At 45.3% G+C, this 22330-nt stretch overlaps 1 protein-coding gene and 2 long non-coding RNA genes across 25 annotated transcripts in view; 2 read left to right on the plus strand and 1 right to left on the minus strand.

Annotated features, from left to right (window-relative positions):
* Mast4 (microtubule associated serine/threonine kinase family member 4) overlaps nucleotides 1-22330 on the minus strand; it is a 602614-nt gene that overhangs the window by 15737 nt on the left and 564547 nt on the right. For 19 of the 21 annotated variants that reach the window (XM_017315531.1, XM_017315530.1, XM_017315529.1 and 16 more), the window contains 9 exons: nucleotides 21547-21712; nucleotides 19649-19750; nucleotides 13073-13195; nucleotides 12738-12850; nucleotides 10801-10928; nucleotides 10280-10515; nucleotides 5834-6034; nucleotides 3159-3388; nucleotides 2292-2414 (listed from right to left, as the gene is read on the minus strand). In XM_017315531.1, the coding sequence (XP_017171020.1) occupies nucleotides 2292-2414; nucleotides 3159-3388; nucleotides 5834-6034; nucleotides 10280-10515; nucleotides 10801-10928; nucleotides 12738-12850; nucleotides 13073-13195; nucleotides 19649-19750; nucleotides 21547-21712 (1422 nt within the window). The remainder of the gene's footprint in view (nucleotides 1-2291; nucleotides 2415-3158; nucleotides 3389-5833; nucleotides 6035-10279; nucleotides 10516-10800; nucleotides 10929-12737; nucleotides 12851-13072; nucleotides 13196-19648; nucleotides 19751-21546; nucleotides 21713-22330) is intronic. The other 2 variants (XM_017315532.1, XM_011244674.3) reach the window with 1 other exon arrangement.
* Nucleotides 12033-13674, plus strand: 1700099I09Rik (RIKEN cDNA 1700099I09 gene). Of its 2 annotated transcripts, NR_130171.1 has the most exons (3): nucleotides 12033-12074; nucleotides 12760-12967; nucleotides 13107-13674. It is a non-coding gene; the product is annotated as an RIKEN cDNA 1700099I09 gene (long non-coding RNA). The 2 variants fall into 2 exon arrangements; NR_130318.1 differs by lacking the exon at nucleotides 12760-12967 and having other exon boundaries at nucleotides 13040-13674.
* On the plus strand, nucleotides 14091-19970 carry Gm17160. Of its 2 annotated transcripts, none has more exons than XR_003950701.1 (3): nucleotides 14091-14267; nucleotides 18595-18728; nucleotides 19552-19970. It is a non-coding gene; the product is annotated as a predicted gene 17160 (long non-coding RNA). The 2 variants fall into 2 exon arrangements; XR_003950702.1 differs by having other exon boundaries at nucleotides 19659-19970.

The following is a 22330-nucleotide window of genomic DNA, read 5'->3' on the forward strand; positions in this document are numbered from 1 at the left end:
GGTGACCGTGCCACCCATGGGCAGATGATCTTGGGGCATATAGGAACAAAGACTGAGGAAGCAGTGTTCCTCCATGGCCTCTGCTTTAGTCCCTCTTCCAGTCTCCTGCTCTTACATCTCCTTATGATAGACCGACTATAAGTTCTGAGACAAAACAGAACCTTTTATCTCCAAGAAGCTGTTGATCACGGTCTTTGTCATGGCAACAGGACGCTAACTAAAGCAATTACCATTTATATCTTATAGTTCTTTTAGCTTGCCAGGCGGTGGTGGCACACACTTTTAATTCCAGCACTCTGGGAAGCAGAGACAAGAGGATCTCTATGAGTTTGAGGCAGCCTGATCTAGAGAGAGTTCTAGGACAGCCAAGGTTACACAAAAAGAAAAAACAAACAGACAAATAAACAAACAAACAAACAACCCCAAAAATTTGCTTTAGAAATATCATTGATCTAAGGCACCGGTAGAAAATGATTGGCAACTGAGAGAATTATTTTCCAGCTCCAGAGGTCACACACACACAGTGAACACCTAGATAGGACCACGGGACTTTCTTTGTCCACTGTTCTCAACAGTGTCCTCAAAACTGAAAGACACAGGAGACAAGCTCTCAATAGGAGACAAACTCTCCACGGTCATTCCAGGCTCTCACGGTCTAAGACAGTTTCAGGTGACTTTCACAGCCCAGGAGTCTCAAAAGCCAGCAGTTCCGCCCAGTCTCCCATCTCTGGGAAGCTTAACTGGGAACGTTACCCCTCCCTAGTTAGACAGAACTTAAAAGGAAGGATTTCTGTGTAGAACTAAGTTTTCAAATCTGAAGCTGCTGTGTGATCCATCTTCCTGTTGTCACCCTGGGATATAAGGGAGAACGCTGTGGTTCATTTTAACTCTATAAAATCGCCGAGCCCTACACCGAAGGCCAATTTTTAATACCATGAGTTAATGAAGAGAAATAGTTCTCTATCCACTAACTCACCCTGGACCTTAGGATGCAGAGACTATTGATTTTGGACCCTTAGACCCTAAGCCCTTTGAAAACTGGTCCTTGGATAAGCCTGGGGAATGACAGGGGAGGGACGGGGACAGGCATTTAACTGCATCTGTATTGAGACTTGTACACCCACGCTTCTGCCAGTGCCTTCAAATTCCTTATTTTCTTTCAAGTTCCACGTCACTGTCAGCCCCCTGGCAGGCCTCTCCCTGCTTCAAATGTTCTCTCTAGAAGCACAGTGTTCCTTCCCTGCTGCAGCCTGGGATAATTAAGTTGTTTTTCTCATATACATGTCCTGTACTCTCCGAGAGCAAAGAACATCCCTTAGTCCCTGTGTCAACAATATTTATGAGGTCTCAAACGTTATTTAATCCGTGCATAGGGGCTTATAGTTGTACACATTTATCCTGTGTCTCCCTAATGAGTTTCTTGGTTGTTGTTGTTGATGCTCAAATCTCTCTAGCTGGTCATGAAATAAGAGGTTGTCCAAAAATTACCGAGAGGTGTAAGGATGGACTGTGATTCTCATCTCAGATAAAGCAGGTTTTTTTTTGTTTTTGTTTTTGTTTTTTCCTGAGAAAAATTTAAAATCAAATTCAGTTCAGCTATCTTGGTATCTTCGATTTTATATTCCGGGGTTAGCACAAAGTAAATCAAGAATCAGAAAAGGCTCGCGCCTGAGAGGATAAATGTGCCCCGCTCTCCACTTCTATTCCTGCTCCCTGGGGTCTGGTGCCACAGGCTCCATTCCACGATCTTTTTAAGTAGGAAAAGATCCCCATGGAAATTTCTCTTAGGCATGTGAAGGAGAGGGAGGGGGAGGAGCCCGGAAACTGCTAGGACCATTCTTCCATTTATCATGTAGAGCACATGTAAATACATCTAACACATCCCTCTTTCAAAGGCGTGGCAACTCTTAGACCCTTTCCATCTGCCTTCACTGTGCGGTGCGCAGTGCTTTGTCCCCTCCTCCGCTAGACGCTCACCCTCAGAATTAACTGGTGATTCTCAACTAGACTCTACTACGTGAGGCATACGAACAAGGAGAGCCCATATTCTGTAGGACAGGTAGTGGGAAGCAGAGGCAGGCAGTAAGAGTGTAGGTTCAAGGATATCTTTTCACAGCAGGAAACCAGAGAGGTCGGAACAGCTTTGCTTCCGGTCAGACTTCTGACCACTACCTTCCTTCCAGTGGTGGGACCCGCTGTGGAGCCAGGCATGGCAGAGAACCTGATCTCACAGTGCTGACGCCCTGGGGTTACTGCTGCCTCTGCACGGCCAGGACATAGGAAGACAGTACCTTCAGCAGGAGCTCGATAACTTCCGTGTGGACGAGGCCGTGCACCGGCTCTCCGTTGATGTGTGTGATCAGATCCCCGGCCTTCAGTCCTGCCTGGTATGCGGGACTTCCTTCTTCTACGTTCTGTAGTCCAAGAGGAGAGTACACATTCATAAACCAACGAATTACCACCCTGACGCCTATGGTTTCCTCTGTTAGGATATTTGGAGTCACTTTGGGAACGATCCTAAGTTCCTAACATGGACTCAAAAAGGCATGGCTCCTTTTCTGATATTGTTCGAAAATAGGAGAATTTCCATGTTTCCTTAAAAAAAAATCTCAAGTAAGCGAGAGTGTAATTTTTGAAAAGCAAGGAAAAAATGCAAAGGACAGGGCTGGGAGAGATGAAGGACAGGGGCTGGAGAGATGAAGGACAGGGGCTGGAAAGATGAAGGACAGGGCCTGGAGATCTGGCTCCACAATTAGAGCATTGCTCTTGCACAGGATCTGAACTCGGCTCCCATAACCCGTGCTAGGTGGTTCACCATTGTCTCTTAACTCCAGCTCTGGGTTACATAGCACCTCTGGCCTATTGTACTCAGACATACACATAACTAAAAACAGGGATACAAAGAGGGTGGCCTTTATGTTCATCAGACTGGTACATAAGAATGGGCAAGCAATTACGGGAAATAGGGCAGAGCTGGGTAAAATGCCTAGTGTGGGTTATATCCAACTCTACCACAGAAATAGAGACAAGGACATTAAAAGGGTCCCGAGTGCCACAGAAGCAGAAAACACATCAGTATCAACTCTGCTTCAGGCAGCAGGTGTACACCCCAGGCTGCTTAGAAAGGAGAGCGGGCAAGAAAGACGCTCTGTTCTTACCCAGACGATATGGTGCACTGTGTAGATGTCACTGTCCCCCACGTACACGCGGATAGCACGGATGGTGAACCCATAGTTCTTGCCTGAGCTGTGGATGACAATGGGCTGATGCGGACTGGCAGATGCTGCAGAAGAGTCTCGGCTGGGAGAGGAATCCCGTGAAGAAGAAGGGTCTGAAGACAGGGAGTGTGGGGACATTGGGCTTCCCAATGGAGATACAGCGAACATATCTGCAATGAAGAAGCTGGCATCAAAGTGGATCTGGGCCACAACCACTTTGCCCACAGGGATCCCCACCATAACCAGGAAAACAAAGAATGGTCGTAAACAAGTCCCTTTGTTTCTAACAGCAAAATGAGAACTAATGGCAGAGAATGCTTTTACTGGTAACCTGTATGGATGCCAAACTCAAGCCCAATGAGAGGATATCAAAAGTGTCTCTGGTTTAACTAACATTTCAATCAATACTCTACAATTAAGAATTTTTAGCTTTGCTACATAAAGATGTTTCAGGTTATGGTGTCTTTAAATTATTTTAGTGAAATAAGTAATTCACAGATGCATGTGTTTATAGTGTATCTTTATAAGAGCAGACTAAGTATATAATGAGACTTCCTATTCTCCAAATAGTATACTAAACAATTGAACATGACTCTCCAAACACACAATGGCCAGGAAAACAATGGCCAAGTACCAGCTGCTTTTTGTAACATTACTGAGCTAGTACATACTAACATATTTCAACTGAGAAACGTAACCATACGAGAGTGACTATGGTTACAGCTGCTCCTCTTCACAGAAGAATGCTTCTTCAAGGGTAAGGAAGATCAGATGCATGCGTTAAGAGCAAATCAGCTCGCATCCCCAAATACCACTCTCTACTCTGCTGCAGAAGCAAACATTTGTATTCCCCAGGGCTCAGAAGCTGAAACCTAACCACCAAGGTAACAATATTCAGCAGGGGATTTGGAAAATAACTAGACTATGAGGGTTCTGCCTCTGGTGATGGGGTTACTGTGTTTCTGGAAGAGGCTGCAGAACCTTTAAGATACGTTGTCTATGTGAAACAAGACATTGTATCTGCTGAGGCCTTCACTATGGGCATCTCAGCCACAAACAACAGATCTACTGCTTCTAACTTATCTGAGTGTTCTAGCAGCCAGAACCAAATTAAGATGCACGCTCACTTTATGTGATTGTATGTGGATGTTAACTACTATGAAACATGTGTGTGTGTGTGTTCTGAGGAACAAGGTAACGAGGTGCCCAGTAATACTGGAGACTCACAAGGATATGGCAAGACCCAATGTGGTCACTGTAAGGTGAAAACATCCATACTACATGTGTTCTAAGTCTTCTGTTGCCCAGACAGGAGGAAAGCTGGGTCTAACTGTGAGTGTTCTTCTACTCTGACTCCATGTGCCTCGTTGATTCTCTTTTCTGATGCTTTTCTGTCTGATCCAAAGGCCAGGTAAAAAGGAGGTCACTGGTGGATGGGGACCTTCATGACATGTGAGTGGAGGACAGGACAGACACTTAAGATTCAAACTGTGGGAAGGATAGGACAGATCGCCCTTCTTAACCACAGGGTGGGCCTCCCTTTCTTCTACAAATGGTGGGACTTCCACAGTGCAGGCTACCTTACTTGCTCTTATAGATGGACCAGGCCGCACTGAACTGCCCTTCCCTGATGTACAGGGGTACTGGAGGCACCTTTGAGGTGCGGATGGCCATACAGACAACAGTGAGGAGTTGTATGCTTTATGGGGCTCAATGGGGTGTTTCCTAGCAAAGGAATTTATATAATGCCTTATCAGTTTTTTTTTTTTTGCACAAATAACAAATGTAAAAAAATTAATTTCTTTGATGTTATATAGCTTCAATTCTTCCCAATATATGTCATCTATAAAAGAATTCAATTTCCAGGCTCCCCAACCCCACCCCTCTCCGAATGATATTATGACCAGCAAGCAGTGTGTATATTTCATCTCTGCCAGGGAAGTGACTACAGACTTCCTGATCAGGAGATGCAAACTAAGTTGTGGGAAAACACAGCAATCCCACAAAACCGTAATTAGGTATAATTTTTCCAAAAACAGGGCAGAGATTAGCAAAGAAAGTGGCGCTCAGGCCACAGGATTGGGAAAACATCTTATTTCACTGCCTCCTGTGAAGAAAGTCTCTGCCATCTCCAGAAATGGAAAGCTTAAATTCTGTGTCTGTCTTCTCATTAATTAGATGGAGCAAAACATCCCTAGCTTCCCAACACATGGGCTGTACACAGCTCTGTAAAGTACACAAACAGTACGAGGTCTACAGAGGAATCATCCCGGAAGGGGGATGCATTATTTAGCTCGTGGGGAGAAAAGGCTTTAAGAAAACAAATGAAAGCCGTCGTCACGGGAAAGAAACCTCTCTGGCCTCCTCCCCAGGTACAGACTGTGAGCAGAGCTGGAGATGCACATGCTCTCTGGCTGTCCCAGAGGCCCTGGAGGGGACATTCACAGGTGTGTGGGCAGCAGCTCTGGAGAGCTGTCCTGGGATCCCACTCCATGCAGTTCTGCATTCCAATCAGCATTCCAGATTGGGGGAAGAGGGAGGGAAACACAAGCATGAATCACACAGTGGCATGCGAGTCTCCATGCAAGTCTGCATGCGAGTCGATGTCTCTCTACCTCCTGGGATCATGAGGGACAGAGCACTGGCCGAGAGGGACTTTGTGACTTTCCCAGAAATTTTCTTTTTCTCTGTGCTTTCTAAGCGCTGTCGAGCCACGTGAGAAGTGGGTTCACTGGATGGCTTTGAGGAATTATCTGTACTGTCCACACACTCGCTTCGCCCATTTATCTGATCCAAGTGCTCTGAAAAACTGCCAACTGTACAAAGAAGAAGGAAGAAACACATTCGGGGGGAAAAGTTAGGAGAGGAGAGGTGGCAGCCGGGAAGACAGAGAAAAAAGGCGGACCAACTGTGGGAGATGGTCCCACGTGCCAGGCTGAATGTGAGAGACAACTGGCTTGAGAGAGGTCCTGCGGAGGAGGAAAAGATGGAGGAGCTATCTGTGCAGGCTTCATTCTCCTGTGCAGAGTCAGATAAGTTCCTCCTGATTCCATTCAACCAGGAGACTAACTTCCTATCATCTATATTTCAGAACCCCCTGAGCGTCTCCTCCCCTGGGCCTTCAAGGAGTCCATCTTATAAACCCAACAGCCTCCCCGTCATATATTGATATTAGTGATGATCACGAATGCTGCTGATCAATGTGACATGGGGACACCATTTAATCACTCTGTAGGCCATGTCTGTGTCACTTCCTCCCAAGTTCCTAAGATACCATGGGCCAGGAGTATAACACACAGAAAGAATCAAAATGTCTCTGATCCTTCTGTGCCTGTTCCCACTCTTTGTAAGTTTCAAAGGAAAAGATACAAGACATTGCTTAGTAGCCAAGTCCATCTTCCAGGTTTCCAGTCTAGACTATGTCATGTGCGGTCCTCCATGACATCCTCCTCCACCCTCTCTAAGACATACCTTTCTTTGTCAGTTTATTAACTCCTAACGTACAGTGGAGTTATTCTTATGTTAAAACATTAGGACTGTCCCCTGAGAACAGAAACATGAAGGAGGGTGGTGGCATGGAGAACCACGGAGGTGGAGAGTGAGAGAATTCTCAGGAAAAGAATCATGTTGAGTCCTCAGAAACGAACTGAGCAGTGACTCACGTTCCTAATTGCTCTTTGTCACCAAGCTAAATGTCTTCTGGTTTTAAAATCACCAATAAACACCTTTCTTTTTTTCTGTCTAGATCTCCTGATGATCTCTGATTCTATGCTTCGAGATAAAACATAAGATTCTCTAATTTTATATTCTAAGCATCCTGCTCATGAAACTCACTCAAGTTATTATCATAGATCTATATTCCAAATGACTAGCCGGCTCGTCTTAAAATGCTGACCATGCAACATTCTCTGCCTGGGCAAGAGTTGACCTAAATGAATGTATTTTGACATACACGCCGCTAGTCTGCACCGTGCTTGTCTGGCCCTAGTTTGTGAAGGGGCATACCCGTTGGGTCTGTCTAAGGGAGTAGGTGTGGATACTGAGTTCTGCGATGTTTGAACAGGAAAGATTCTTGGGCTTCTACACCACCACCCACTTGTAGCTGCTTGTATTACGAATGCTATTTATGTTCCCCCCAAAACTGTTTTTTCATGTAGCTTCTGGGAACCTATCCCCTGTTGGCTCTGATTAGTAAATAAAGGTGCCAACAGCCAATAGCTGGGCAGGGTAGACAGAGACAAGATTTTAGGATTTCCTGGGCTTGGGACTGGGAGCAGGGGGAGAAAAAAGGAGATAAAGAGTATGGAGGAGAGGCGAGACACCATGCCTGAGGAGAGTGGAGGACAGAGAGGCACAGCCACCATGTGAAGGGGCAGGAGAGCATGGCCTAGAGGGCTGTCCGTCCAACTGGGTCTAGAACAGCCAAGTAGAACATGAGAGTATAGTAAGAAATAACTTGGGATTATTGGCAGGAGGTGGATTAATTGCTTGGAGGTTAGGTAGTGGCCCAGCTATTGTGCTATTAAGGCATATTAAAATTATAAGGCTGAGTATAGGTCTTTCATTCGGGAACATAAAACATTGTGGTGGGTAGCGACCCTGCTGTCACTTTAATTAATTAATTAATTAATTACTACTACACTCACTGGGCCAACTGGTAAGGAAATCTTAAGGCAGATATCAACAACCTTTCACTCCTTGGGAAAACCCCATTCTCATCTACTACCGCCTCTCCTCCTGTTCGCTCAAAGCAGTAAGTGAAGGACGGGATCAAGGCTGTTTCCCCAGCCAGGAACTTCTCTCTACACTGAGTTTTGGCTTCAGGTGACTCACTTCCCTCCTGGGCGGGGTCAGATGGGAGCAGAGAGAAGGGAAAAAGGGCAAACAAAAAGCAGAGTCTCTTCCCGGTGAATAATTTGTTGGGAGCGTTTGAGCGTCCCAGCTTTGATTTCACAACTTTTACTTCTGGAGGATCCAAGTACAAGGTAGTCAAGGAGAAAAGCGAAACAGACACCAATGTGTGCTTCCCCAAATGTCAGGATGGAGGCACAATATTGGTTTTCTTCTCTCATGCTTCCTTGCTCCCTTCCTCTACTACCTCATCTTACAGCACCGCGCGCGCACATGCGCAAGGGCCTCTTTCTGCCAATGGCACGTAATGTCACCTTAATGTTCTTTAAATGTCAAGGGTTCCTTCCTTTTGATCGTGGAGCAATATAAACCTCAACAAATTTAATTTTACTACAGCCGTGCTTTTCCAGTCCCTTAATTACCCTTGGCTGTAAGCAAAGCAACTCATCCCTCTGTCCTGGGCAGCCCCCAAGGTCTTTGATTATTTTTTAGGATGTGTACGGGGGAGACAGATTGAGAAAAGCTGGGTTGAGTCTATTAATCAAAACGCAGGGCAGGACCTCGGCAGGTAGTTTTAATTATGAAAGCAATCAATCAAGCACTTAGACGTTGCTCCCCCTCCCTCCCTCCCTCCACCTCCTACCTTTCTGAGTAGGACACTGAGATATGGTAAACAAGAACTTTGATATGGAGTTGGATATACTCTATATTCAGGGTAAGGCCACTGAGAGCTGGACAGAGACCCCTACAACCAGGAATATAAAATACGGAGTCCCTTACTTTTGCTATGAAGAGTAAGAGAAGCATGGCCAGCAAGCAGAGGGTGATATGATGTCTGTGTACTATTTTCACAATACTATTACCTTGGCTTCCTACCTAGAAAAAGTTGGGTTACCCAGCATGGAAACAGAACTGAGGTTTAAGGAGAGAAAGAGAAAAGCCAGTGTTATTTTTCCCACGTCAACTACAAACGTGTGTGATGCTCTGCAGAGCCACACATTTTAGGGAGGCTGAAATCCAGCCTGAAAGATTTTTAAAAATATGGTTTTTAAGAAAAAAAAAAAAACTCAACGAATCTTTCACTGTGAACATTCAGTTTAAAAAATGTTGATGGAAACTCTTAAAATCATTTATGCTTATTAGGATAGCATATTAAACATGGCAGAATGAAAACACTCATTACAATAACTATAACATCAGAGCCACGTTTTGCTTTTAAAAAAAATAAATAAACGGGCACTGCTTTGCACAAGGATATGCTGGTGCACAACCTTTATAAACCAAGTGATGTTGCGAATGCACCTGCATGGCGTGTTCTTAAGCAGGAAGGTTGACTCTAGTTGTCTAAGTAAAACACCTCCACTGTGAAGGGCCAGGAATGGGTGGTTGGGAATTTAAGGACTTTAAATGTGTCTGAAGACAATGTTCCTGTTGACAGGAAGTTCACTTCAGATAAAGGTATAGAAGTGCCATCAAAGAGAAACCCAGACACTGGGCCTCACCCCAGCAAGCAGAGAAAGAAGCGTCAGCAACGTGTCTGCCTCCGCTCGCCACAGCCCGGGAAGTGTCAACTCCGTGCTGAGGCATTACTTTAGATACAGTCAGACACCAGGAGAGGCATGGTGGGACTTCTGGCTCTCCTCACACATGTCCTGTGAACCTCACTTTATAAGGACTCTGCTAGAGGTTAGTGGCAAGGAACCGTACAACAAGGTGTGTCTGGTATAACATGACCTGATAACAGGAGCTAACCCCTTCAGCGATGCTACCATGCAGCTCAGGGCTGGAGGGAGAGCCCACAGCTCATCATGTAGATGACTAAAGCCCTTTTCAAGGATAAATACGATGGTTGGTCCATGTGGCACTGTACCTCATTCTAAGCTGGATGCAATTCTACAAGCTGTCTCTTTGCAACAGCAGCCAAGGACATTCTCCTTTGGCAGGTTCTGCCTGACACCAGAGGACGCGACTGAAGCGGGCAGTGTGAAGGGACCCCAAGGTCCAACTGAAGCCAGGCCAGTCTGCTGTAAGGCTCAGCACTGAGGATGTAGCTGAGACAGCTAACCCGAGTTCTTAGGAGTTTTTCCCTAAAGAAGTGGGACCACAGAAGAAGTCTAGCAACAGCTGTCGGGTAAAGCCTGGGACTCTTGGAGTCTGTAGAGCCACTTGACAGTATGGTGCCCGAGCAGAACAAGTAAAGCCACACTTACCTGACAGTGTGGAACTGCTGATGGTGCTGGCTGGGGTGGTGACCTCGGGCTCCTCCTGAGTACACTCCTCAGAGGGAGGGACAGGTTTCTCTGGCTCCTCTCTGGGGTCTCCAGAGCAAGGGACAGCCTCATCTTGTTCCCCATCTGTCGAAATAGCCAGCTTGGGGAGCAAGCCAGAGCTGAGTTTGCACCTGTTGCTTTCAGTATCTGAAGAGTTGGAGGTCGATAACTGTTGCCTTAATTAAAAAACAAGAGCAAGTCACACCTCCACCTCCAGGAAACCATTAAGGGTTGAGGAAACCAGGCTAAAAGGGAAGCTGGATAATCCTAACCAATGGATGTCTGGAGCAATTGTTCTTATGATATGGTACCCAGTGTCAGCACAAGCAGGGGGCATGGAAGGACATCTATGCTGTTGGGGCAATCTGAGATCTACTGGAGTGGAAACTCTGGGCGTGGGTCTCAGATGCACTGCCCCAGCACACACTGTTTACGAGGGCCCTGGGGAGCTTCTCACGTACATTTCAGAGTATTCGGAACTCCAGCTGAGTGTCTCTGTGGATGGCAACGTTGTGCTTTTGGTCTTGTCCTCAGAGTCATCTTTGTCTTCTCCTGAATTTTGAGTTATGCGATCTATACTGCTGAAAACCTGCGGGGCGAATAACCATTGTTTATGAACTACATCTAAAAAGAGCTTGTCAGAAGTCTTAGGGAAAAAAATTAAAAAACCAAAACCCCGAATATTGAAGTAAAATCAGGAACTGGCAGACCCACACATGGTGGTGCACACCTTTCATCTCAGAACTTGGGAGGCAAAGAGCGGCAGATCTCTGAGTTCTAAACCAGCTTGGTCTACAGAGTGAGTTTCAGGACAGCCAGAGCTACACAGAGAAACCCTGTCTCTAAAAAACCAAACCGAACAAAAAAAATTGGAAACTAGGGCCATGTTGTGGAAAATGCTAACAAGGTTGTGTGCACGCCACAAGAGAGAAGGGTTAAGGTATGAAGACACATTCTTTTCGAGTGGGGGGGCTGGACTGACCCTCTCCTTTCACCAAACCTCAAGGACTCTGTATCTACAAAGAAGAATCGTAGATGCACTCAGGTTTCATGGTTTCGGAGCAATGTACATCTCAGACTGGCTCGGGGCTCAAAAAGTAACCAGATAGAGAAAATGATACAGAAAAGAAAAGGTGTTTAATGGCCGCCAGTCAGGAGTTGAGGTTGCGTGCGGGTAGAGGAAGGGATGGTGTGTTTCAGAACTTAGAGTGGGGCGGGTTCTGGGGAAGAGGGAGCTAACCAGATACCTTTGGCTTACAAATCAGGCAGCTGCAGCTGCAGTTGCAGTTGCAGGAGACTATAGCTTAGGCAAAGAGGCCTCTTTTTAGCCCACTTCTGAATCGCCACAGTCTCTCTAGAGTTAGAAGAAGATGAGGCTAAAGAACAGGAGGCCGGGGAAAATAAAACGCTTTCCAAAGTAAAGAAGCAAACTGTGTAGGAGGAGTTCTGAGAGAGAGCAAAGGATGGGTTGTGTTCTGAGGACCCATCCGATGTCAGTTAAACTTGCTTCAGGACACACATGCTGTAAGTCTCCAGGGAAATCCCTGCCCCCATGTTGGTCCTATAAACAGACAGGGGCAGCACTGGCTGATCTGCAGATGCATTTTGGGTAATCATTCAGGAAAACATACAGAGTGCTTTAAAATCACCAATTGTTATAGAATTCCTAAGGAAGAATCATGCAAAATGCCATGGCAACCACAAAGATGTAGCAACTGAGACTAGCAGAAAGGAGGTAGGGTGCCCTCTGGGTTTATTTCCATTATCCCTGGGTTCCCAACCTACCAAAAAAATCAGGTTGTTTGTTTGTCTGTTTTAAAATCTTACCTGAGTTTATAAAAAGGGATCTCTCTCAATCAATCTTATTTTCTTCTACCATTTCTAAACTTCTATCGTTGTCTTCCCACTGCCTTTTCGATATCAGTTATAATCTCTATTACCGATCAAAATATTTGCTTATCTCAAAGTCAAGTGTCCCCCAAGAACCCTGGCTCATGCAAAGAACTGAGTATCATTCCTGTGTTATACTGTGTCACAATAAGGGGGATCTCTGCACACAGTGACGCCTATGCCCTTCCTCATTGACAAAAGCCTCCACAGACTAGCTCTCAGCTAGACCTTAGGGGGCAGGTAGGCAAGTTCACCACATGACAACTCTCATGAAAGACAACAAAGCGTTGGCATCTTTGCCTCAAAGCAACAATCAACTCCCAAAGTTGGAGCCATGTCTTTAGGGTGGAAAACGGCTGCTTATTAAGTATATGAGACCATTTCCCCAACTAACTGGGAGTTTTGAGTGCTGGAGAACTCACACCCCACAAAGCGCAGGTGCTTTTACAGTCTAGTCCAACTGAGGTGGATACCAAGGTTTTGCATGCTGATGCCCCGTCCCACTTACTTTTGAAAACCTGTGTGAACAGGAAGAAAACTGCCTTATCTCCACGGTGAAGTCCTCATCGTTTGTATCGTCCTCCTCCTCCGTCTCCATGTGATGATACTTCTCTGACCGAGCTGCGGAGGAAGGGTTGGGAACAGTCTGGGTTACTCAGAGAGCTTCTGTATTTAACAGTGACAACTACCCTCTGAGGACCTGGAGCAGAACAACAGGGAGCTTTCTAGAATTTGTAGGTACGAAGTTGGAAAGTGTGAAGTTGGAGATGAACTATGGTTTTGTTTTTGTTTTTCTTTTTTTAAATCTAGGAAAGGCCAAAGGATGTCAGATAATGCACGTACTATCAAAATAACTTGTGTCATCCTCCGATTCCAGTTGGGGAATAAATTCCGCCTTCTGTCTCAGCAAACTGTTCCAGTCTAAGGAGCGGAAGAAACGATGCTGCTTCACTTCATAGGCTCCACCTGGACGGGGAGAGGAGCGAGGCTGAGAGGCTGAACCACCCTCTGTACAGGAAGCACCACGCTTACAAACAGTTCACGATATTTGTTAGCAGAGAAATGAAGAAGTGGTGGAGTCCACACTACCTCCCCCCCCCCCGCCCCCACCTTCTACAACCAAAACTTGAAAAAAAAAATTTCTAGACTTTATCAGCAGGAAATCAGATTTTGCTAACAGCGGTTGCTATAGCACAGATTTTTCTCAGTTAATTTTTCTACGACTTCTTCCATTTTTCAAAGGTTAATGACAGGGCCACTTAAAATCACATTATACTGAACCTGGGGACATGGACGCACGTTGGCCCAAAAACAGACTTGCTCATTACAAACCCTGAAGATCCTAACAAGGTGCAAAATGTGCTTACAGCAAGATTTCTTCTGGAGGGAAGGTTAATAATGATGGATTTTTCCTAAATATTATATAAAGTTTTCCATTCAGTTTTATCAGATTGCTCATTAACACAGGGAAGAATTAGAGTCAGTGCTTTAGATCCTTAAGTAAGGAAACGGCAAATTGGTTAGACAGATTTATAATTCGTCTAACATAAATCAGCCACAGGGGCTAAAGCTGAGGCTTCTGTTTGCCAGATAATTGTGGTAGTGCAGTTTGGTGAGAGGTTTTTAAATTTATTTAATGACTTTAAACAGTTAAAGGGCAAGGCTCACTGAAAATGTATTCACAACATCCCATGGAGAGAGAGGGAAGTGACTTGGTAAGAGCAGGCCCCGCCCTATCCCAGCACTCCAAAAGACCAGGGACTGAAAAAGCATCAGGAAGAAAGATTTCTCAGAAGACCATCGCAGAGGTCTAATCTGCCTGCTGGTCAAGCTTTCTTTGGGGTGGGGTGGGGTGGGGTGATGTAGCTGCTTCTCTCTGTGACTGTCATCCACGCCTCCCAACCTGTCCTCTGTGAGTGCACAAGGGACAGGATGGGAGAGGGAAGGGGATGGGGATGGAAGGTGGGCTGCGGATTTTGGCTGGGGAAGGGATGCTATCTGTGCCCATGGGATGACTCTAGCACGAGGCATGTTCCAGGTATTCTGAAAATACGAGAATGGAGCGGACAGAGACAAGTAGAGTAACGGACATAGGACTGGTTGGTACAAAGTGCAAGCGTGAGAATCGTTTTTATTTATTTATCGTTTTATTTTTTCTTTTCTTTCTTTTTTTTTTTTTTTTTTTTTGTTTTTTGTTTTTTCTCAAGGCAGAATTTCTCTGCACAGCACTGGCTGTCCTGGAACCCTCTCTGCAGACCAGGCTGGCCTAGAACTCATAGATCTACCTGGCTCTGCCTCCCAAGTGCTGGGGTTAAAGGCATGCACCGCCCTAGCACGGAGGAGAATTTTTACCAAGATTCTGCGCAAATGACTCCAAACTGAGCAACTATAGTACCAGTGGCTTCTGGGCTATGATCTGTGGGCCAGTTCTGTGCTGTGTGTGAGGGAGACAGATAGAGCCAGACACAGAATATGCATGGAAGAGAAAGGGAGCAGAAAAGAAGAGTCCTCAACCCGTGCTTTCTGGTTTTTGTTTCTTACTGGCTGAGGGTTAAACTTTCCATTCTACTGGCAAAGTCCAAACTTCTGTTAAAGACTGTCTGCAAAGAAAAATACTTCCTTTGCTAGATAAAGCCCACAAAAAGAAGAGAAAAGAGGAGAGGGGAGGGAAGGGGAGGGGAGGGGAGGAAAGAGGGGAGGAGAGGAGGGGAGGAAAGACGGGAGGAGAGGAGGGGAGGGGAGGGGAGGAGATAGGGTAGGGGAGGGGAGGACAGGGGGAGGGGAGGAGAGGGGGAGGGGAGGGGAGGGGAGGAGAGGGGAGGGGAGGGGAGAGAAAAGGGGAGAGGAGAGAAAAGAGGAGAGGAGAGAAGAGAAGAGGAGAGAAGAGAAGGGAAGGGAAGTATTATAGCAGCTAAAGAATCATGGGTAAGGCCAAAATGCACGCCTTAAACACTCGCGGACTATGATTTGAACCTACTCTACGTCTCTCTCATCCATAAACCTGAAGAATGCACCCAATAAGCCACCTTGTAATTTTATCTATACAAGGTGATTCTTATAGAAAAATAAGCAATCCAGCTTATGGTTTTAAAGCTTTACTTAGTCTTTGAATCTGGTTATAAATTATAGCCTTTGAGCATGTAACTTGCAAGAGCCACAAAAGCACACAGCTATTGTTAGGACACGCGACTCTTTCTCGAAGGTTGCACCCTGGTACTGCCTTTGAGAGGGCACAGCCTTTCCCTCAGTAAACCCCAGTGTTGCTTTAGGTTATCCTCTCCTGAAACTGTCTGCCGCCGTGCAAATGCGGAGGCCCCCTCCACCTGAGTGCAGGGAACCCTGGGAACCGATAGGAACTCCTTAGGTGACTTCTCACCCTGACAGTGCTGCATCTGATGCTTAGGTACAATGCTTCATCTAAATAACTGAAGATACCCCTAGCTAGGGTTGGCATTATCAACTGCAGTTTTAAATAGGGAGACTAAAGAGAAGAACAGAGCTGGCTGGCCTAGGATCCTCCAGACAAGAAGCCTAAGAAGGCTGCATCTGTCTTTTAAAACTGCAGGCCCAGAGGCAGTGCCATGGTCTCACCTCTACACAGGGGATGCTATGCTTTCGTTTCCCTTTGGTTCATGTTTCTCCAGCACAAGTCTGAGAGGGATGCACTGCTGCCCAGGCTGGGTACCTAAGCCAGTTGGCAAGTCTATTCTATGGCACCCCTCCCCCACATCCTATTCCAGCTCACTGTGCACCTTGCTTCTCTCCTAGGTCCCAATAAATGTCTTCTTAAAGTCCTATCAGGGTCATTTTCTTCTAGCAATTCTTTTATTTGGAGGAGCAAAATACAAAGGCCAAAAGGGATTGCACACCTCCCTGTTCCACCCCCTCACCATAGTTGGTAGCACTGAGATCTAGCACCAAGCCCTGATGAGTGGCCCATGATGGATGCTTAGACCAGCCATGGCTGTATTACCATAGCAACTAATAATGCAGCTGCTGCTTGTGGGACCTTGTCAATGACACTGCTATGCCACTCTGGCTGTTTATACCCAGTGAAACAATTTTCCTAAGGTCAGTGACTTGCATGGCACTTCCAGACAACGCTGTTCTCATCCTCCCCCATCTACAGACTTCAAACTGATGAGAACTCTTGCCTCCTTTCTGTGGATAATGGCCAAGTGAGTCTCCCCCAGTGACACAGCCATGGAAGACGTAGCTCGCATTCCTTAATGTACTTTTTGTGCCTTCCTCGGAAGAAGTTATCAGTAGGCTCTGCTTCTCATGTACTCATGGAGAGATAAGGGAGGAACGATTAAAAAAGAATAAATGGGGAAGACCGTCTGTCTGTGGGCCAAACTTCTGGTAAAAGTGTATTGTGAACTACGTGTGGGTTGTGCATGCAAAGAGAGCTCCCATTGCTAGAAGGAGCTGAATGACAGGGGAGAACTTGCCTTGATGCCTTGGTGTGTGGCTGGTTCCATGTTAGATCTGCCTATGAGCATTAGTCCTTTTAGTCCCCACAATAATCCCGAGATGACCGATGTGCCCATTTTTATACACTAGGAAACTGAGCATGATGACAGCCCTAAGAGCTCACAGTTGATACAGAGTCGGCAGACAAATCTGAACAGCCCGAACGAAGGCCAGCAGGCCAAGCTTGCCACTCGACTCTCCAAGTTCAGGAGTACACACACACACACACACACACACACAAGTACAGCACAAGGTCCTACACTGCAAGCTCTGGTTTGGCACTAATGTACCCCCCTTGAGTTCCTCTCCTTTCCTGGAAGCTTCTTAAACATTCATTATGCTCTTTACGGCCTTTTTTTTTTTCCCCCTTTCTCAGCCTCTCCAGTCTCTCAGGCAAATGTGCATTCACACATTTTCACGGTGCATTATTTTGCCCGCTAAATATGCGTTGAACACAAGATGCTGTCACTGAAAGCGGCATGGCGGGCCGGCAGGATCCACAATGTCATTCTGGAGGCCCTACTGGGACCCATCACATTGGCCCTGCCGGTTTGGCAATCACTTCTCGGCTGTTCGAAGAGCTTGAGTGAGACCTTTAAATGTCTCTTTTGGGTTTCTCCTAGGGAATTTGCTGTTACAACTGTCAGAGACTGACAGCAGCAGTCAACGAGAAAATGTGTAGAGAAGTCACTTGCAGCTTATGATATACACATAGGGACCTGCTGCCTAGAGTATCTACCCTGTCTCGTTAAGTCAAGCCTAATCAAAGATCCTAGCATGCTTAGAGAAGGGGGAGGGCAGAGTATCAAGTGGAAAAACTCCAAACTGGACCCCAGGGGGACAGCAAAACGGGACTTTTGAGCTTGCATTGTAGGGGGTGTGTCCATTCAAATGCATTTTTCTGTCTGATCAGGGACCCTTCTTCTGGGTCAGTTGAACAGGGAATCTAAATAGGTATATGTACTATCTCAGGGCAATCTTGAAATCATCTGTTTCTCATTTTTGGCATAACCCAGTCAAAATCTTTCCTCAAGAAGCTGCCCCCTGCACAGCCTTGACACCACTTCTTTGGCGGTCACTCTTATCTCTTGAACCACAGCGCAGATCTATCTGACTGCAGGTCACAAAAGAAGAGAAATAACAAGTTTGTTTGACAGGTCAGACAAGTGGAAAAGCAGATAGGATGGGAAGAAATATACTCATTTCAAGGAGTCCAGTAGACCCCAAGGGAGCGACACCACCACCATGCCATGGTCCTTACCAAAAGGAAGATGCGAGGTTCAAGCTGAAGGTGGAATACAGTATTGGAAGCACCAAACCTGGTTGTAAGACTTGCTTCAGGTGGCCTCCTTATGTCTCACAACAATACTTTGAGGTAGGATGACTTAAAGGAAGCCTACTCTGGGCCACACAAGCAAGTTTTAGACTCTGGCCACGTGACTCTATCTAGATTTCAGAGGCTTTCCAAGACAAAGGCAAACTCACTCACTACCAAGGGCAGTAAGGAACATGGAGCTCCAGCCGAAGGCGGTGGCTCAGTTCACCAGTTACTTCCTAGGTCAATCCAGGCTTAAGCCTTCCTGGATTTCATAACATGGAGTCGGCATAATTTCTCTGTAAAGGGCTAAATGGTCCATATTTAGCCCCTGTGGGGGCTATACAGTTTGCCATGACTAGCCAATTCGGTTGTTATAGCATGAAAGCAGACACGGATGACGTGTCTCATGGAAAGACACTGCTGTGTTTCTGCTTCAAAAAACTTTATTTATAAAAACAGGGAACTGGACAGATTTAGCCTCCAGACCATATTTTTTCTGTCCCCCTGTTTATTTATTATCATAAGCTCCAGTGTAATATAGTTGTCTTTTTTTTGTTTTTTTTTAATGAAACAGGACCTGGATGTTGGACCTGGATGCACCATGTAGTTAAGGATGATCTTGATCTCTGGATCCTTTTGCCATCACTATATCTCAAGAGATGCGATTATAGGCTTGTGCCACTGTGTCTGGCCTATTGCAACCCACGGGTAAACAAGGACAGATCCCTGTAACAAATAACTGTCATGGGGAAAATGCGGGAGAAATGGTTGCACCCCCCCCCTTTACTGATATTTCTATTATAATGAAATAGGACTTCAGATTAAATGGCCACAGCAAGCCAAGAATTTTCACCAAGCAAACTACTAATTGCCACCTAGAGTATGTACATTTACATTTAACCTTTTTGTCTTGCTAAAACAAATTCCCCTGGGCAGACTGGATGCTATCCCAAGAGATGTCTAAAGTGTGTCTATCCACAATATAGGAAGGAAAGAAAGCACATGCCTGCTGGCTGTAAAACTAGAGGGGGAACCATCAACAGGAAACAAACAGACTATCTCGTTTATCTTCAAAGGCAACGGTTTAATTCCCGTTCTTGGGCCACGGTGCTGATCGCCATGATAGGAGAGTTTGGCTCAGCCTCAGGCCCTCATTTCTAGTAATCAGTTGGAGCGCTGATAACCTATTTCAAAGGCTGTGGATAGAAGCCTGCTGGGTTAAATCTTCATGGAGCGTATATTAAAAACAGGACCAAAAAGAGCTCCTCATATCTGATTTTCCATTCCCAATTATTTACGATGCATGTTTTTCAAAACAGAAGATTGGCACATACCCTGGAGATGCATTTATTGAACTAAATTAAGAGTTTCGCCTTTGCAAAACACAAAAACAAACACCCCCCATCCTTGTGTATGTGCAGTTCTAAGTCACACACACACACACACACACACACACACACACACACACACACACACCAACCAAATAATAATGCTATAATGTGCTGTAGCTATGTCCTACATCTCCTAACAGATGTTGCCTGCACAGAAAACATTAGCAGAAGCTTCAGATTGCTCCAGAGGACATTATTTCTTGTATATTGGCAAAAGCAACACACATGCTCTCTAACCTGTTCCCAGCCTCTCCAGCGGATTCTGCCTGAGGAGCAAGGTAATCAGCTCCTGAGCGTCTGGAGGAGGGGCCTCGTCCTTTTCAGGCCAGTTGATTTCATCTGCAAGGAAGAGAAGATGTCTACAGCTTTATTGTTCAAAGGGCAGAACCATGGGCCCCCATCCCAGAAACACGGAGACCAAACCTACATTTAAAATCTTTAGTTGACTTCTATGTGGTATAAGATAATACTTATATTATTATCTTATAGGGCCCGGACAGCCCGGTTTCTTCAAGGTCTATTTCAAGAAACTATTTCAATAAACTGGACCATTCGTTCACTTCTTTTTCATTGGAGAACTGTCTCCTAACAAGCCACTCCTCCTGGCTATTAGAAGGGTTTAATAGAACAGAACAGAACACCTCCGAGCCAGGTGCCTACCCATCGGGGACCATCTAAGTGTAAGATTTTCTTACTAGCCTCAGCTGAGAGTCTGGTCATGTCTGCTCAGTTCCTTAGCTCCAAGGAGTAATAGGTTATTTTGCAAAAAGTAATTATTTCTAGAGACCAAGGTAAAGTCCTAAATGTTAAGGCTGAAGAAGAGAAAAGCGAAAGGAAGCCACAGTAATGGGAGTCTTTACAGTCTGTCAGAGATATTAAACTATGTTCTCGCTCTAAAGGAGTTTGCCTGGAGATAGGTGTGTGCATGCTCGTGCCTATGGAAATGCAATAAAAACATGAGTTATTTTTGTGTGTGCCTGCCTCTAGCTTCCTCTACTGCAGTTTAAATCTGATTTGGAAAATAAAACATGAATATGCATCGGAGCCGTAAGGCACCGAGAACAAAGCCAGCATTTGCTGCTTGTGTTAATTAAACAGTTGATTCCCCTTGCCATTCGGGCCTCGGTCTGTCAGAAAACAGCCTAGTTATAAATCCATAAACAGCTCAGATATTATATAAAGGGCTTTTACACTGCAGGCGATTCAACAAATCTACTTTGTTAAAGTTTACAAATATGCCTGGCTTGCAAAGCCAACGTCAGAAAATAATCGTGCGATTAAGGGCTGGCTCTTGGTGAACACAATGAATATCTCCTATTTCCATTGTTGGCTGGCATAAGCACAGAGCAGGTTGGGACACAGAGGAGGCTGATGGAGTTATCAGTGGGGCCTTGACAACCTTTCAGGTAGAGAGGCCTTTTCTGTCATCTCTGCATTGGGGAAATTTACAGAATCAGCAGGGAGGGGAGCGGTGGCCCCTCTTTAATTATCATTTAGGTGTGCCACATGCTACACACACAGCAATAGTTAGGGTCAGCTTGCAGGTTAAGATCTAAAGGTTATTGAATTGTAAATGAAAGATGAACAGCTGTTGCAGAAATAACATCACACATCACAACGACCAATAAAAGCATTAACAGTGTGCGGACTCCACTCAGCGCCTTGCCATCCTCGTTATTTATTATTTGGTAGACATTTGTTTTAGGGGCTATTACATTTCTGTTAATTTCTTCATTGTGCCATTAGCTATTTTTTTTCCCCCATTTATAAAAATGTTACCCACATTAACCTTTTCTTCCCTGGTGCAACTTTCCTATTATGAAAACGAAGGCCAGCTAACAGGGAGAGCATTTGTAAATCCCACACCAATTTCTTTTTTTTTTTTTTTTTAAAGTAGCAGACAATGAAAGTTGGACACATCGCCAGCCCATTTCCAAATGCCATGTGGACAAACCTTCCTCGGATCCATTTCAACACACATCACTCTCTTGAGAAAGCATGAAACGGTGATTCGTTATGAGAAGTTGTCGGCTCCAATGGCTGACAGGGGTTAACATTTTAGTGACACCCGGCAGATTTACATTGAGTAGCTGTTCCCCAGTAGTGGCTTAAAGATAACTCTGGATGATATTTACCACTGATGACTTGTCCAAATAGCTCTTCTGGAGTGTCCCCAAAGAAAGGCACACATCCGACCAGAAATTCATAGAGGATAATGCCCATGGCCCACCAGTCCACGGGTTTCCCGTAGCCCTGTCTCAGAATCACCTCGGGGGCAATGTACTCAGGTGTACCACAGACCTAAAATGAAATTGCTCTATTAGAATAACTGGAGCACTAGACATCAATTAAAATGAACAAGATGACTAAACAATTATACTGCCTCAAATAACCCAGCTTACCTACTAGGAAACTCATGGCCAGAGACCTTGAGAACAGACATTATTACGACAAAGAACATATCTATTATGTACAGTTTCAAATTGCAAACCTAACCTGTGCATAGCTTTTGACAATATTAAAAAGAGTTTGTATGTTGCAAAACAATAGTGCTTAATCTGTCACTCTTAGAGGTAGCTCAATTATTTATATGACCAAACTGATCCTCCAAGTGGTTATATCAGGAAGGTGTGGCAGCTGAGATGGTTTTACCTTAAGTAACTTCACAATGAACAGATTGTGAGCACATGGTAATGAGGCATGCTTAAAAGGAAATGGGCCATAGCTCGGATTCCAACAGCTGAGATTGCGCAATGCATCATGAGTTTCCCAAGTACTCTATCGAGACTCCCGAATTCCTTACAAAAACAGTTTTCCATTTGTCTCCCTCACCCTCTCACTCGTGCACAATTAGACCGTTCATCTTGCTAATAGACCTTAATGCTAGGGGAGGAATGTAGAGGGATCGGACGGTTCAAA

Source organism: Mus musculus, chromosome 13, assembly GCF_000001635.26.
Source record: "Mus musculus strain C57BL/6J chromosome 13, GRCm38.p6 C57BL/6J".
NCBI lineage: Eukaryota > Metazoa > Chordata > Mammalia > Rodentia > Muridae > Mus > Mus musculus.